At 42.4% G+C, this 12,580-nt stretch overlaps 1 protein-coding gene and 1 long non-coding RNA gene across 3 annotated transcripts; one reads left to right on the plus strand and one right to left on the minus strand.

Moving 5' to 3' along the window:
- Positions 1 to 1,933: 1,933 nt before the first annotated feature.
- HNRNPAB (heterogeneous nuclear ribonucleoprotein A/B) lies at positions 1,934 to 9,300 on the minus strand. 2 transcript variants are annotated; one of them, XM_081185643.1, is made up of 8 exons: positions 9,121 to 9,300; positions 8,642 to 8,983; positions 6,622 to 6,790; positions 6,377 to 6,535; positions 5,582 to 5,713; positions 2,900 to 2,987; positions 2,654 to 2,806; positions 1,934 to 2,575 (listed from the first exon to the last, which is right to left on the minus strand). In XM_081185643.1, exons 2-8 carry the CDS (start codon positions 8,956 to 8,958, stop codon positions 2,508 to 2,510), a joined length of 1,086 nt encoding a protein of 361 aa, XP_081041769.1. In that variant the 5' UTR covers positions 8,959 to 8,983; positions 9,121 to 9,300; the 3' UTR covers positions 1,934 to 2,507. The 2 variants fall into 2 exon arrangements, with proteins under 2 accessions (XP_081041769.1, XP_081041770.1); XM_081185644.1 differs by lacking the exon at positions 2,654 to 2,806 and having other exon boundaries at positions 9,121 to 9,294.
- LOC308582520 lies at positions 2,996 to 5,580 on the plus strand. The gene is made up of 2 exons (XR_014005729.1): positions 2,996 to 3,537; positions 3,575 to 5,580. It is a non-coding gene; the product is annotated as an uncharacterized lncRNA (long non-coding RNA).
- Positions 9,301 to 12,580: the final 3,280 nt, after the last annotated feature.

Here is a 12,580-nt window from a genome sequence, read left to right on the forward strand (position 1 = left end):
GTATCTCTTCAGACTGCTGGCTCCTAGTGCTACAGGTATGGAAGGACAATTTTGAGCATGCTTTTTAGATTTTCTTTAGATGCACAGTTACACAAATTTCCATCTTTAAAAATAATACGCTAAAAAGTGTTTTAAAATTCAACTTGCTATTGTTTAACCTGCACTAATACAATAAAAGGGTGCTGACCAGAACCACAGCAGTAAACATGCCAAAGCACAGATGCATGGCAACAAGTTCACATCTTGATGTGTCAAGACCATGTCCCTCTCTCTCAAAAAAGGCAAAAGCTACAATAAGCCACACATGGATCTGCACTACTTTTCCATTCTTTGCACATGAAAACATAGGAGAAAAAAAACCACAGGATGCCAACAATTTGACATCATTTTGCCCCATAAGGACTCAGTGAATGGAAGAGTATGGAACAATCCATAATTGCATGATGCAGAGAGCAGAACTGCCCCCACCACACAGGAGGTTAAGTGGAAGAAGAAAACCCCAGAGTAGTGCCTCATGATAGTTGAGACAACCTGCTTTCGGGTCAGTAGGGTTTGCTTATAGGAGCCTTTAGCTTTTGCATGGGACAATTTAGAAATGAATAGATTACATTTAGCTATAAAAAGGCTAAATCACAGTCTTTTCTTTCAGGCTCTGTTCACTGCAACCACTCATGCTTTAACAAGCAAACTATGGGTTCTATGAAAATGGTTAAAAAAAACAAACCAAGTAACTAGAGCAATGCTACATTCAGCAGCCATGAACTTGTAATATTTAGGCCTAATTTGGGTCTCCTTAGAGCTGAACTTAGAAAATAAAATCAGCTTATAGATTGGTGCAGTTGTTACATGACCAACCACTTCCTTCTCATCTTTAATCATAGTTGGCAACATACTTTTAAACCATAGCTAATGCTAACCAAAATTTAAAGCCAATGTCAGAACCAAAGTTAACACTAAATATGCTCAATGGTGAAAGAGGAAGCATTTGTATTAAGAGGAAAACACAATCTCTCACAGCCTTCCCATTACCTTAATTATGATTCAGCAGCAGGCTACAGCAGCGCTATGTTGCTTTGCATTCAGTACAGCATATTTTAAATACCATGAGAGTTGAGGAAGCTTAGCATGCTGTAAAATGTGAAAAGGTTCTCCGTCTACAAAGTCCAGGCCATACTAGTTGATTTAATTTTTGCCAAAATAATAAAAATTGAAGGCTGCTATAAGATAGAAAGTAGAAACAAAAGTAGTACTGAAAATCCAACTTTTTAGGCATCTTTAATATTATCTTAGCATTTTTAGCATTAAATGCTTAAATTCTAAACAATAGTTAATAAAGCACACAAGAGCACAAAGCCAGGCAGGTTGACAAGTTTTAAGTGTGGTCTGTCATTTATCGACTTAAGCCTACTGGGTGGTTCAGACAGAATGCACATACTACATGAGATGCTGGAGGGCGGGGTTGTATATATAGTACTAAGCATGTTTCCCAATCTCTAAAAGCAGCTCAAGTGAGCTCAAATATACAACAAAATCAGACTTTGATGTGGCAAACATGTCTAACATTTTCTTGCGTGTGTAAATACAGCCTTGAGCCTCACACTGGTTTAAATGTCTAATTTTACAAGTAGATTCCTATTCCCCTAATTCCTACTCAAGCCAATCAGATGCAGTTATCCAATAAGTCCATGCATTTGCCTGAAAGCATCTCAACACCTATTCTGATTACCATTTTTTTCTTAGCTTTGTAATACATACTACTTTGAATCCATAACTGTTTAACCAAACTCACTGATCACTCATCAATTTTAGGGTTAGAACATGTTCCAAATCTGAACCCTGAAATTTATGCACCAGCCACCATCATTTCTACTGAAATTCTAGTAGGCGTTTCCCCTGAGCTACAATAGGATAGCTGGAATAATGGCACAGGATACTAGATTATGCTTTTTTATTCAAAAGCTAAGATAGCATCAATATCCATGTCATGGTGAATCAGAACACATGTAAAATACCTTACAATACATTAGATTCCAAAAAGGTACCAAAAAGTACAGTAAAATTAACACTTCCATTAGAGGAAATGTATGACACAAAACCAATACAAAATAAAAAGGTGGAAAGTGACACTGGTTCCCTAAAATGCATCTCATTCTGTACAACTGGAATAACGTAGTTCATAGTTAACTCCAAGAGGCAGTCCCTAGATGCAGAGCTGCAGCTTTAAGCAGACCATCAAAATCAGTTTCAATTTAACCTATCAATAAAATCATTAATCTTCAGCAAGGCTGAAATTTACACACCACACTGTCTAGACAACTATTATCTGTAAATATTAAACAAAGACATTTCCAGGGAGCTCTTCAGATACACATAACAGGCCATAGAAATGTATTGTAAAGTTAATTTTGGTACATAATTGTAATGTCCATCTACAGCATTGAGTACAAAACCTATGCAGTTGTTTTCTGCATTACAGCGTGCCACTGCATACCTGAATACCTTTTTGATCAATATGGCTTGTAGTTATTCTGATGACCACGTCTTGGAGCTTTCCCATAATTTGAACTGCCTTGACCTATAAACAAGAGATCAAATGCATTAAACTGCTATTAAGTTATGCTTGCATATACCTAATACAGTTCTCTTTACTTACTGTAATCATAGCCCGGTCCATATCCAAAATACCCATATCCTGAATAATCATAGCCTCCATAGCCATCATAACCTTCCTGATAGCCGTATCCTTGACTCCCATAACCCTGGTTCCAGTAATTGCCATAACCTGGACTCCAATTTTGACTTTGAGCTATAGAAAGGAAAACCATCCACAAAATCCCATTTTAGTATAGAGTTTTGTTTTAGAATGTGTCCATACTAACGTACTGTGCATAATACGTACCTCTTCTTCCACCTCTTCCTCGGCCACCCCCAGATCCAAACTGTTGTTGCTGATACACTTCTTTCGGTTGTGCAACCTTTATCTCACACTGGGGGGAGAAATCAAAGTTTGTATTTCAAACACTTCCTTCCAACATTTATTTATGGTTGAAATAATGTAATTTTTTAATTTGAATAGAATTCCCACATGTTATTAACATACATTAGGCTCAGAGTAGATTCAAGTTTTCATCTGAATCTCTAGCTAGTGGATGAAAAGAGGCAGGATAGCAGGACTTTTAAACACTTATCTTCAGTGTGCATCTTAAAAAGACTCAAATCACTAGAATTTATAATGATTAAAGTTGATGGCAGCCTCTCTATTTTAGTCCATTTATTCCATGCACAATTGCCCTTCAAATAACAATGCTATGCATGTCAACCTGCTGTCCTAGGATTCTAAGTCAACAGCATGCAATTTCCCTTTAAAGGTTTTCTATCAAATGCTTCCATTCAAAACAGTCCCCTCTGTGATCAGTTAGGCAACCTCCTTTGACTTCTTTGGTATGGCAAAGCACATCCTAAACAATGTAAGCTTCGCCTTACAAAGAATATGGTGGTAAGATTATGTATTTTAATCAATTTTTAAAATTAAGCTAGGTTTTTCCTCCCAAAAGTCTGTTTTTAACCACTTAAGGTAAGTAAAACTACAGAAAATAATAGAAGTAAAGATTACCGCCCCTTTGTCCCCGATTTCTTCCCAAAAAGTATTTCCAGAGTAATGGAAAGGGGTGTGTTTGGTACTCCTGAACAATGTGGGGTACATAAAACTGGGCAGAGTGGAGATCCATTCACAAAGTGTTGTTGCCTGAGTTGGGATTTCAAGCAGCTTTTCAGGAACAAGGGCAATTGCAGAAGGGACATGATATAAAACTATTTTGTTAACCTTCCTTGGTTCATTTATCTTAAAATCCAATAGATGTTTTAAAAACATTGGTTTAATGTCTATAAAACTTGTAAAGGAGGTCCCAAACTCCATAAATTATTACACTGGCCTCTTAAAAGTGACCATTCTATCTTAAGGTTTGACATCTGTGGCTAAAAACTATTAATAATTTTTTTGGCTTCTACTAGACACAGGGACTAGCAAGATAGGTGCTAGATCAGGCATAGGCAAACTCGGCCCTCCAGATGTTTTGGGACTACAACTCCCCCCATCCCTGACCACTGGTCCTGTTAGTTAGGGATGATGGGAGTTGTAGTCCCAAAATATCTGGAGGGCCGAGTTTGCCTACTCCTGTGCTAGATATTGGAAATGCTATCCAGTATAACATAAATCAAAGAGCCCTGTGCTATTATATGCTCTGTCTTCCCTCCCTACAGGCTCAATTGAGTTAATTTCACACTGTATCCACACCAACAAACTATGGTTTGTATGAACTCTGCAAATCAAGATCAAAAATTAATAATGATAGTCTAAAAGGGTCACACAACCTATAGCAGCACTAAATAAATAAAAATAAAACCACTATCTATATTTGTACCTACTCTTAACTATCAAAAGGAATTACTGCAAAAATATTTTTTGGGGGTGGGGAGCACCAAATATTGTCCTCACTCAGGGCACTGTATTACCAAAGTCACACACACACCCCGGTCTATATGGCAGTTTGAAATGTAACATCTAACTTGCTTCCATGGAAGCTGTTCCGGAAGGAAGGAAGGAAGGAAGGAAGGAAGGAAGGAAGGAAGGAAGGAAGGAAGGAAGATGCTCCTTGAAGTGTACAGGGACGGAGTATTTGCAATCATGATTTGATGTTACATCTGATCCACCTTGCTAACAAAGATCATTTGTGGAAAACATATGGATGTCCTTCCATTATTTTATGTCCTTCAACTACTCAAACAATGTGGCATTTCCCCAATGGACACTACCAACTAAAATCAGTATTGCCATTTATTTTCTGTAACCTAGAGAAGAATAATTAAGTAACTACCAGCTCTTGTTTCTGGAAACACTAGACTCTGAAAACTTTCAAATAAGTGCTTGTAGTATTGCAGCCTTAAACTTTCAAGTTAGTGATCTTACACTGGTTCCTTAAATGTGTACAAATTGCATGTAATTCTTTGGCTATCTCTTAAGATGTAATTCTATTGTGCAGGTGGCATGGGGGCTGCATGAGCAAAAGACTGTAGGCATTATTACGTTCCAAACCTATGGGCTCAGTTCAGTCCCTGTGCACAGCTTTCATGCACAAAGACGCTCATAGAATAGAACAGACTTGTTTTCTTCATCCAGCTGTAACACATGGTGTGTGCAGGGATCATCGCAGGCCTTTACACAAGCTTGTGTGTGTGTGACACTTGTGTGAAAGGGAGGAGAAAAAGAAAAACAAACTTGTGTGTCTTATAATGATCCTACATATACAAGTAGATTAGATCAACCACAATCAGGTTTCAGTTGTTATGGGACCTAGTTAATAGGCATGGTTGTTGAGGAAATATTAACATTGAAAGCTTATATACCCAGAGGTAGTATTTTAGAACAAGGGTGTCTTCAGCTCTGAACAAACTAACTATCTATAAATGCTATGCACCAGTAAATCTTTTCGAACTGTATTTTCACATAAACACAAATTAACCACTGTACGAACAGCCCCTTAAAAAAATCTTAAAGTTAGTTCATTAAAACATGAATACCCACCTTGCTACCACTGACATTGTGGAATTTTTTCTCCAAAATCTTTTTCACTGGATCTTCTTCTTTAAAGGTGATGAACACAAACCCCCTTCTTTTATTGGTCTTTGGATCCATTGGTAGTTCAATTGCCTCAATCTAATGAAACATAGTAATTTCCATTCAAAGTTTCATAAATTTCACTGCATTACTGTACCTTATAACCCCACCCTACAAGTCTCAGATTTCAGTGTACAACTGCCCAGTGTTAAAATAAGTTGAATTCAATGGTTAAGTTCTAAGATTTTCTTGGAAGAAAGCAACAACTGAGTCTCATAAGCAAATGGTTAGTGCTTTATGAAACTATAATGGGGGGAGGCCTTTGGTCTACTGACTTGTCAAATTATTACATCCAAGGCTCAATCCCTCAGACTGAACAGTGTTTATCAGGAAAAGTTTTAAGATCCTAAAAAGCAATATCATTTAAGACTGTATCAGTCAGTGTCAGATCTAGCTACTACAGTATGCAGTGATACATGGTTTTATGTAGGACTATCTGGGCATTTCCAATTCCCTTATTTTTCCCAATATGGGTTGGTTGAAAGACTGGCATATCAGGTGCATGAATGTGTTATGTATCATGTAGCAGTCAATATGACTCTAGACCTCAAAGTATACCCTATATCTCCAATTATGTAATTCTGAATCTGAAATTCTTATGTGAGAACAGGATGCTGGACTAGGTGGGCCTTTGGTCTGTTTCAACATAATTCTTATTTTCTTAGTTCCTATTCTATTTAAACTCTTCCCCTGATTACACACCTCTCCAAACTCTCCAAAATATTCTCTGATTTTGTCTTCTGCTGCTTCTGGGTTAAGTCCACCAACAAATATTTTCTTCACAGGATCCTTTTTCATTGCCATTGCCTTTTTAGGATCAATCACTCGGCCATCCAATTTATGTTCTTTCTGTTCCAAAACCTACAAAGTAGTTTAATAAATCAGAATGAAACTGGCAGGATATACAAAAGTATTAAAATGTTAGGATTTAAATCCTTTCAACTCACTTTGTCAACACTTGCTGCCTCTTTGAACAGAATGAATCCAAAACCTCTTGATCTGCCTGTGTTAGGATCCATCTTTATTGTGCAGTCAGTCACTTCACCAAATTTTGTAAAGTAGTCTTTCAAGTCTTTTTTGCTTGTATCCCAACTGAGACCACCAACAAACATTTTCCTGAAATGTTTAAATGTTAACTTTAATGCAGCTGCAAAATGCTATAGCCTAAGGCGCTTACAATTATGAAAGTCAGTATCTTAACATGCAACATAAACAGGCAACTGATGTCATCAATTTCCTTTAAACTGTGACATTAAATCTCACTTCCCAAATATGCATTTAGATTTAACTACCAGAAAATAAGTACAAAGTGTTATATTAGAAGTTCAATTTCTTCCCAAATCAGTCTATTTCAGGTTTCAGCTGTCTGTAACAAAAACTAAATACAAGGTTAAAATACTATGCATGCTACACATTGATATTGTAAGTGGAAAAAATATTGCAACTCATATTGTCATTTCTAGTCTCATCAAAACAGGTATAAATAAGTACCTGTTTTACTTTCTATGACTATTCTCTATTGCTCAATACTTTTAGAAACTTATGGACATGCTGCATACTCCTCTGACATTTCAAAAATCAAGCATGTAAAAGAAACCTACCAAATTTGTGCATCATAACCTTATGTTGATTTGAATGTCTTATGTTACTGACACAACAGAAATAAGACTTAGCAGTTTCATTAAGCCACATACGGTATTGGGAATCACTACTCACAACACATTTCTTAACCGTTCCTAAGATGAGTCTGGTCATAGGAGCGTCACTCAAACAAGTTTGTCCCAAATGGTTAATAAAATGAAAAGAAATAAAAAGCATAGTCTTACATAGTTAAAAAAGTATCCACTGACTGTTTACAGTCAGTGTTTATCCTACAGTTCAGGTAAGAGACCATGCGAAATTCTATTTAGCATTTGCTAAGCAGTCTGGAATATTGTTTACTTGTACATAAAATTTGTGTTCTATTCCTAAAGAGAGAAAGAGTGTTACCTGGCAGCAGCAAAAAGTACTATGATGCTTTTTTAAAGCATAAATGTTTGTAAGCAAATGTTTCCTTATACAGTCACTGCTCCTGTTTCACAAAAAACGTTGCCCATTTAAGTATGAAAGCTTAAAAAGCATCTCTATTGCTGCAAAGCCAATAAAATAGCATGGAGCCAAGTCAAGGGGTTTTAGTTTGTCCAATTGCTTTTTAGGAGTCTCTCAACTGAAATCGCTAACGAAACATTAAAAAATGGGGGTGGGGGACGCGGGGCAGAACTGAAGGTCAAATGTGGTCCAAGAATTGAAGGCAAACTGCTCAGTTTCACTTCAAGGAGGCTACTTTTTAAGATATCAAACTTCCTAAACAAGAACGCACCTATGGAAAGTGTCCCGCGCTTCACCAAACTACCATCGACTTCCGTCAAGCGGCAAGAGGAAGCGAGTCTGTGTATTTGAGGAAAGCACGCAAGCAGGCGGTGGAGAAGGGGGCGGGGGAGATGAGATCTCTCTTCAAATTTTGTAGATCTGCAGCCCTATTACGCGGTCCCTATACACCGCTAAGAGCTCGCGCCAAAAAAGGCGCGCAAGGAAAAACTCGCCGCAGCTCCGAAAAGCAAAAAAAAATGCGCCCAGCCCCTCCCCCACCACCACATGGCGCCAACAAAAGGCAGCTCCAGAACAAAGGAGGAGGTCCCGCCGCCGCAGCCCAGGCCCGGCTTATTGTGTGCTTCAGCCCCAAAAGCAAAGTCGCGAGGAAAGCGAAGCGCGCGCCCCCGCCCCGCTATAGCGCAACAGCTACCCTTTGTCCAAAAAAACCCCACAATCAAACAAAAGCCCGCACCAAACAGGAAAAGGGCGCGCAGGGCTGAGGCGAAGCGACAGGGCCTCGGGCCTGTCATCCCGAGCATATTTCTACGGCCCGGCCCGCCTGACGCGACCAGAAAAATAAAGGTGAAGATAAAATTAGGAAGCAGCTCTGCTCACCCCGCATCCTCCTCGTTCTTGCTGGCGTTGATCTGGTCGCCTTCGGCTCCGTTCTGGCTCCCAGCGGCCTCCGCCGAAGCCTCTGACTGCCCCGCCGCCGCCTCTTCCTCCGTCGCCGCCGCCGCCTCCTCCTCCTCCTCCTCTTCTTCCTCGGCTACGGCCACCGCCGCCAGCTCCTCTTCCTCCTCCTCCTCCAGCTGCTGGTCCGGCTGCTGCTCCTCATCGCCGCCGCTGGCGGAACCCTCGGCCGCTGCTGCCGCCGCCGCAGCCTCGTGCCCATTTTGGGTGGCGCCGAACTGGTGCTCCACCTCGGCCATGGTCGATGCTGCCGCTGCCTCGAACCTGCGCGAGCGACAACAACGGAAGTCCCCCGCCCTCTCGTCAGTGGGGCCTAGCAAGGGGAAGGAAGGCGCCTCTCCGGGTGCCCAAGCCGACTCTCAACCACCCGCCTTCCCCTCTCGGGGGCTCTAGGAACTCACGTTTAAAGAGCCGCTCCCCTCACGATCTCAGGCGACCCCGCGATCCGGTTCCACCAGCCTCTTGCTGCCGTAGTCGTCAGCCGCTGCTCCGCCCCTCCCGCGCAGTTCCTGACGGACGAGCACACAAGGCAGTTCGGCGCTACCCGAAGGGGGAAAAGCACGTTCCCGCGCCGCTTCCTTTTATAGACTCCTCGGGGCCGCGCGGGCACCCTCCAGCAAGCCTCCCGCTCATTGGCCGAGCGCAGCAGGCACCCGCATAGAAGGGCATTTCTCATACGTCGCGGGCAGGCCCATGCGCTCTCTTCACCTACTCCTAGCTCTGCGGCCTGGCCTAGGCCTGCGGCTAACCTGCTGGAATGTCGAAATAGAAACCTATAGGCCTCACAGTTGAAAAGGCAGAGAGCGCGAAGGAGTCCTCCCCCTTCCCCTTGAGACCACCGATTCCCGTATGGGAGGAAGCACTATTAATCTCTCAACACAAATATCCCCGAATAAGCATAGCTGGTTGCTCTGAGGCACCAGCAGCGACCAGCCCCCACAGCCCCGAAGGGCGCCTCCCCACCGCATTTCCCCAGCAGGCCAAAACCGCCCGCTTCGCCGCCCAGAGCGGAAGGCTGAGGGAATGGAGACGCCGGCTGCCCCCGTTCTCTCCCCCCCCCCCGCAAGGGAGCAACGGGGATCGGAGCGGCTGCTGTCACTCCGTTGTGCTCGCTCTCTGAATATGGCCCGGTGATTGGGGTGAGGCCCACTGCAGTTGCCCAGAAGCACGAGGTCACTCCTACATAACCCTCCAACGTTTCCCCGATGAAAACAGGGACGCCCCACTCTATAATGATAATTTAACTATTTATACCCCACACATCTTACTAAGTTTGCACCAGCCACTCTGGGCAGCTTCCAACATATATTAAAACATAATAAAACATTAAACATAAAAAAATCCTTCCCTATACAGGATTGCCTTCAAACGGCTCGGGAGTCAGATAATGCCATACCCTCCAACATTTCTCCGATGAAAATAGGGACATCCTAAGGAAAAGTGGGGCATTCCAGGATCAAATCAGAAACCGGGACGGCTTCTCTGAATCAGGGATGTCCCTGGAAAATAAGGACACTTGGAGGGTCTGCTGCTAGGATGAGCCACTGCTGCTTCCTCCCCCCATGTCGCTGTGGGGATTGAGACTCCTCACCTGAGAACTAGACACGATGGGGGGGGGGCAAATGAGTGGATGCAGCTGTCTGATTCTCGCAAGCCACTTGGCTGCCCAAGCGGCAGAGGTAGCTGCAACTTGGATTAGCTTTTTTTGGCCTTTCAGGTTTATATCCTGTGAAGGAATACATCGAATAAAGAGGGGTAGTGGGGTCCTGAAGTGCCTTCTTTTCCCTTTCCATGCTGGCAGGGCCATTCCTTTTTACATACACTACATTCTGTGCCACTAAGAGGGCAGAATACCCCTAAAGGCACGCACCCTTAGGTTAACACAAGCATTAATACATCCAAAGAATTGAGGAATCCAATCTCAGCACAGTTGCCTCTCTAAGGAGCAGAATAAAGCATATCTTTATTCTAGGAATTTTCTCTTTGCCAGCATTATCAGCTATGTCACTCTATTATAAAATAATGTTTCTCTATGTTGGGAGATGGGGTGGCAAGACCTCCCAAATCCCTAGAGTCAGTAAAAGGTGAGCAAACTGATAAATTATTTAATTTAGCAAGTTAACTTCCTCATGAGGCCAGGTTGGTGGTGGCTAGCCATGGGTGGGCCATTGAAGAAACAATGGTGCTGATATCCAGTCACTAGCCCTTCAAGGGAAGATAACTAAATTTGTGAACCAGTTGCAGAGGGTGTGATGTCATCACAGGAAAAAGTGCCTTTTGCAGCAGGTTTTGGAAACTGAAGTTGCCAGAGTGACAGGTGGCAATAGGCTGCACCAGGAGACCAGGAACAGAGGTGCTTGGCAAGGAACTGTATTGGCACCCCTTTCCCTGTCCCCTTGCACCCTTGGCATGGAGATGTTGACTGCCCAGAGCAGTGGAGGAACAGCCCAGGGAGTGCATGGTTGGGCAAGCAGACTCATGGCTACTCCGAACCAGAGTGGAGTGGTGTGATTTTAGCGCTAACCTAGCCATTCCCTAGGTATGTCCCTGCCAGGGAGCATAGCTGGTTTCTGCCATGGACTCAAGCTTACTGAACTTGAGGAAGCAACAAAAGACACTCTTGAGGTGTAATGTTCTGCACCCTTCCATTGAAGGATTCAGGTTGTAAATATGTGTAAATAAACCGTAATTCATAATACACCATAGCCTCGGTTGTGCCTTAATTTTCTAAAGTAAACACAAACCCTGGTTAAGTGCCAGGATTTCTGGAATCTTGTGTACCGCTTGGCTGAAACTGAGGTAGCCTGCAACTATATATCTTGGCCCAGGATGTTGGTCTTCATCAGGCTTCGGTTTCATGCAATATTCGGCAAAATGGTTGATGAGTCTCTGTACAGCTTCCTTGGAGTGCGCTGTCAAGGCTGTGTCATCTGCAAACAACATCTCTTGGATAAGGACCTGCCACACTTTCATCTTGGCACGGAGACATGTCAGGTTGAGCAGACCCCCGTTGCTCCTTGATTGAAAGTACACCCCGTCTTCAGTCAAGCTGAAGGCATATGAGAGCATCAGGGACAAGAATATGCCAAAGAGAGTTGAGGTGAGAACACAGCCCTGTTTCACACTGCTCTTTATAGGCAAGGCATCTGAGGATGAGCCATCATATTGGATGGTGCCACACATGTTCTCATTGAAGAAAACAATCATCTTGTGAAGCTTAAGCGAGCGTTCTATCTTGCTGAGCAATGTGAAGTCCTTTTGACTGACTAGGTCAAATGTTACATATATAAAATGATTTCACACATAACATGCTTATAGCCCATATAAAACGTTTTGAAGAGCACTTGGGCTCCGCTTTGAAAATAAATAAACAAATAATTATTATTCTGCCTCACCTCATAGCCTGCCCTGCCCTGTCCTCCTTTCCTGCTCTTATTTCCTTCAGTCAGCCTAACATCTTTCTTATAACACATTGTCTCCACAAAGCCAGAAACTACGCAGGACTCCAGGTTCTATTGATTTAGCTCTAGGGGGGAGGGGGGTGTCTCTGCTGCAAACAGCATCTGCAACCATCAACTCAGCAAGACATTCCTGTCTCCCACTTTTTCACAGGTAGGTGTCCTGCTGTGAGCAAATCTATATTTGCTGTAGAACTGGTAAGGAAACAAAGAACAATGGACATGAAGAATGTGTGTATGCAAAGAATAGCACTTCGAAGAAATATTCCTGTAAGACTATTCTGAAATATGTGTAAGCACACAGGTACTTAGAATGTTAGTGCAAGGCAAGCTCATTCAGTTAAACTGCCTGTTAGCTTCAAGCCCTTTTTTCTAAAAACCTGTCAAATTATAACTGAGGTTA

This window comes from Podarcis bocagei, assembly GCF_964188305.1.
Source record: "Podarcis bocagei genome assembly, chromosome: 2".
Classification (NCBI taxonomy): domain Eukaryota; kingdom Metazoa; phylum Chordata; class Lepidosauria; order Squamata; family Lacertidae; genus Podarcis; species Podarcis bocagei.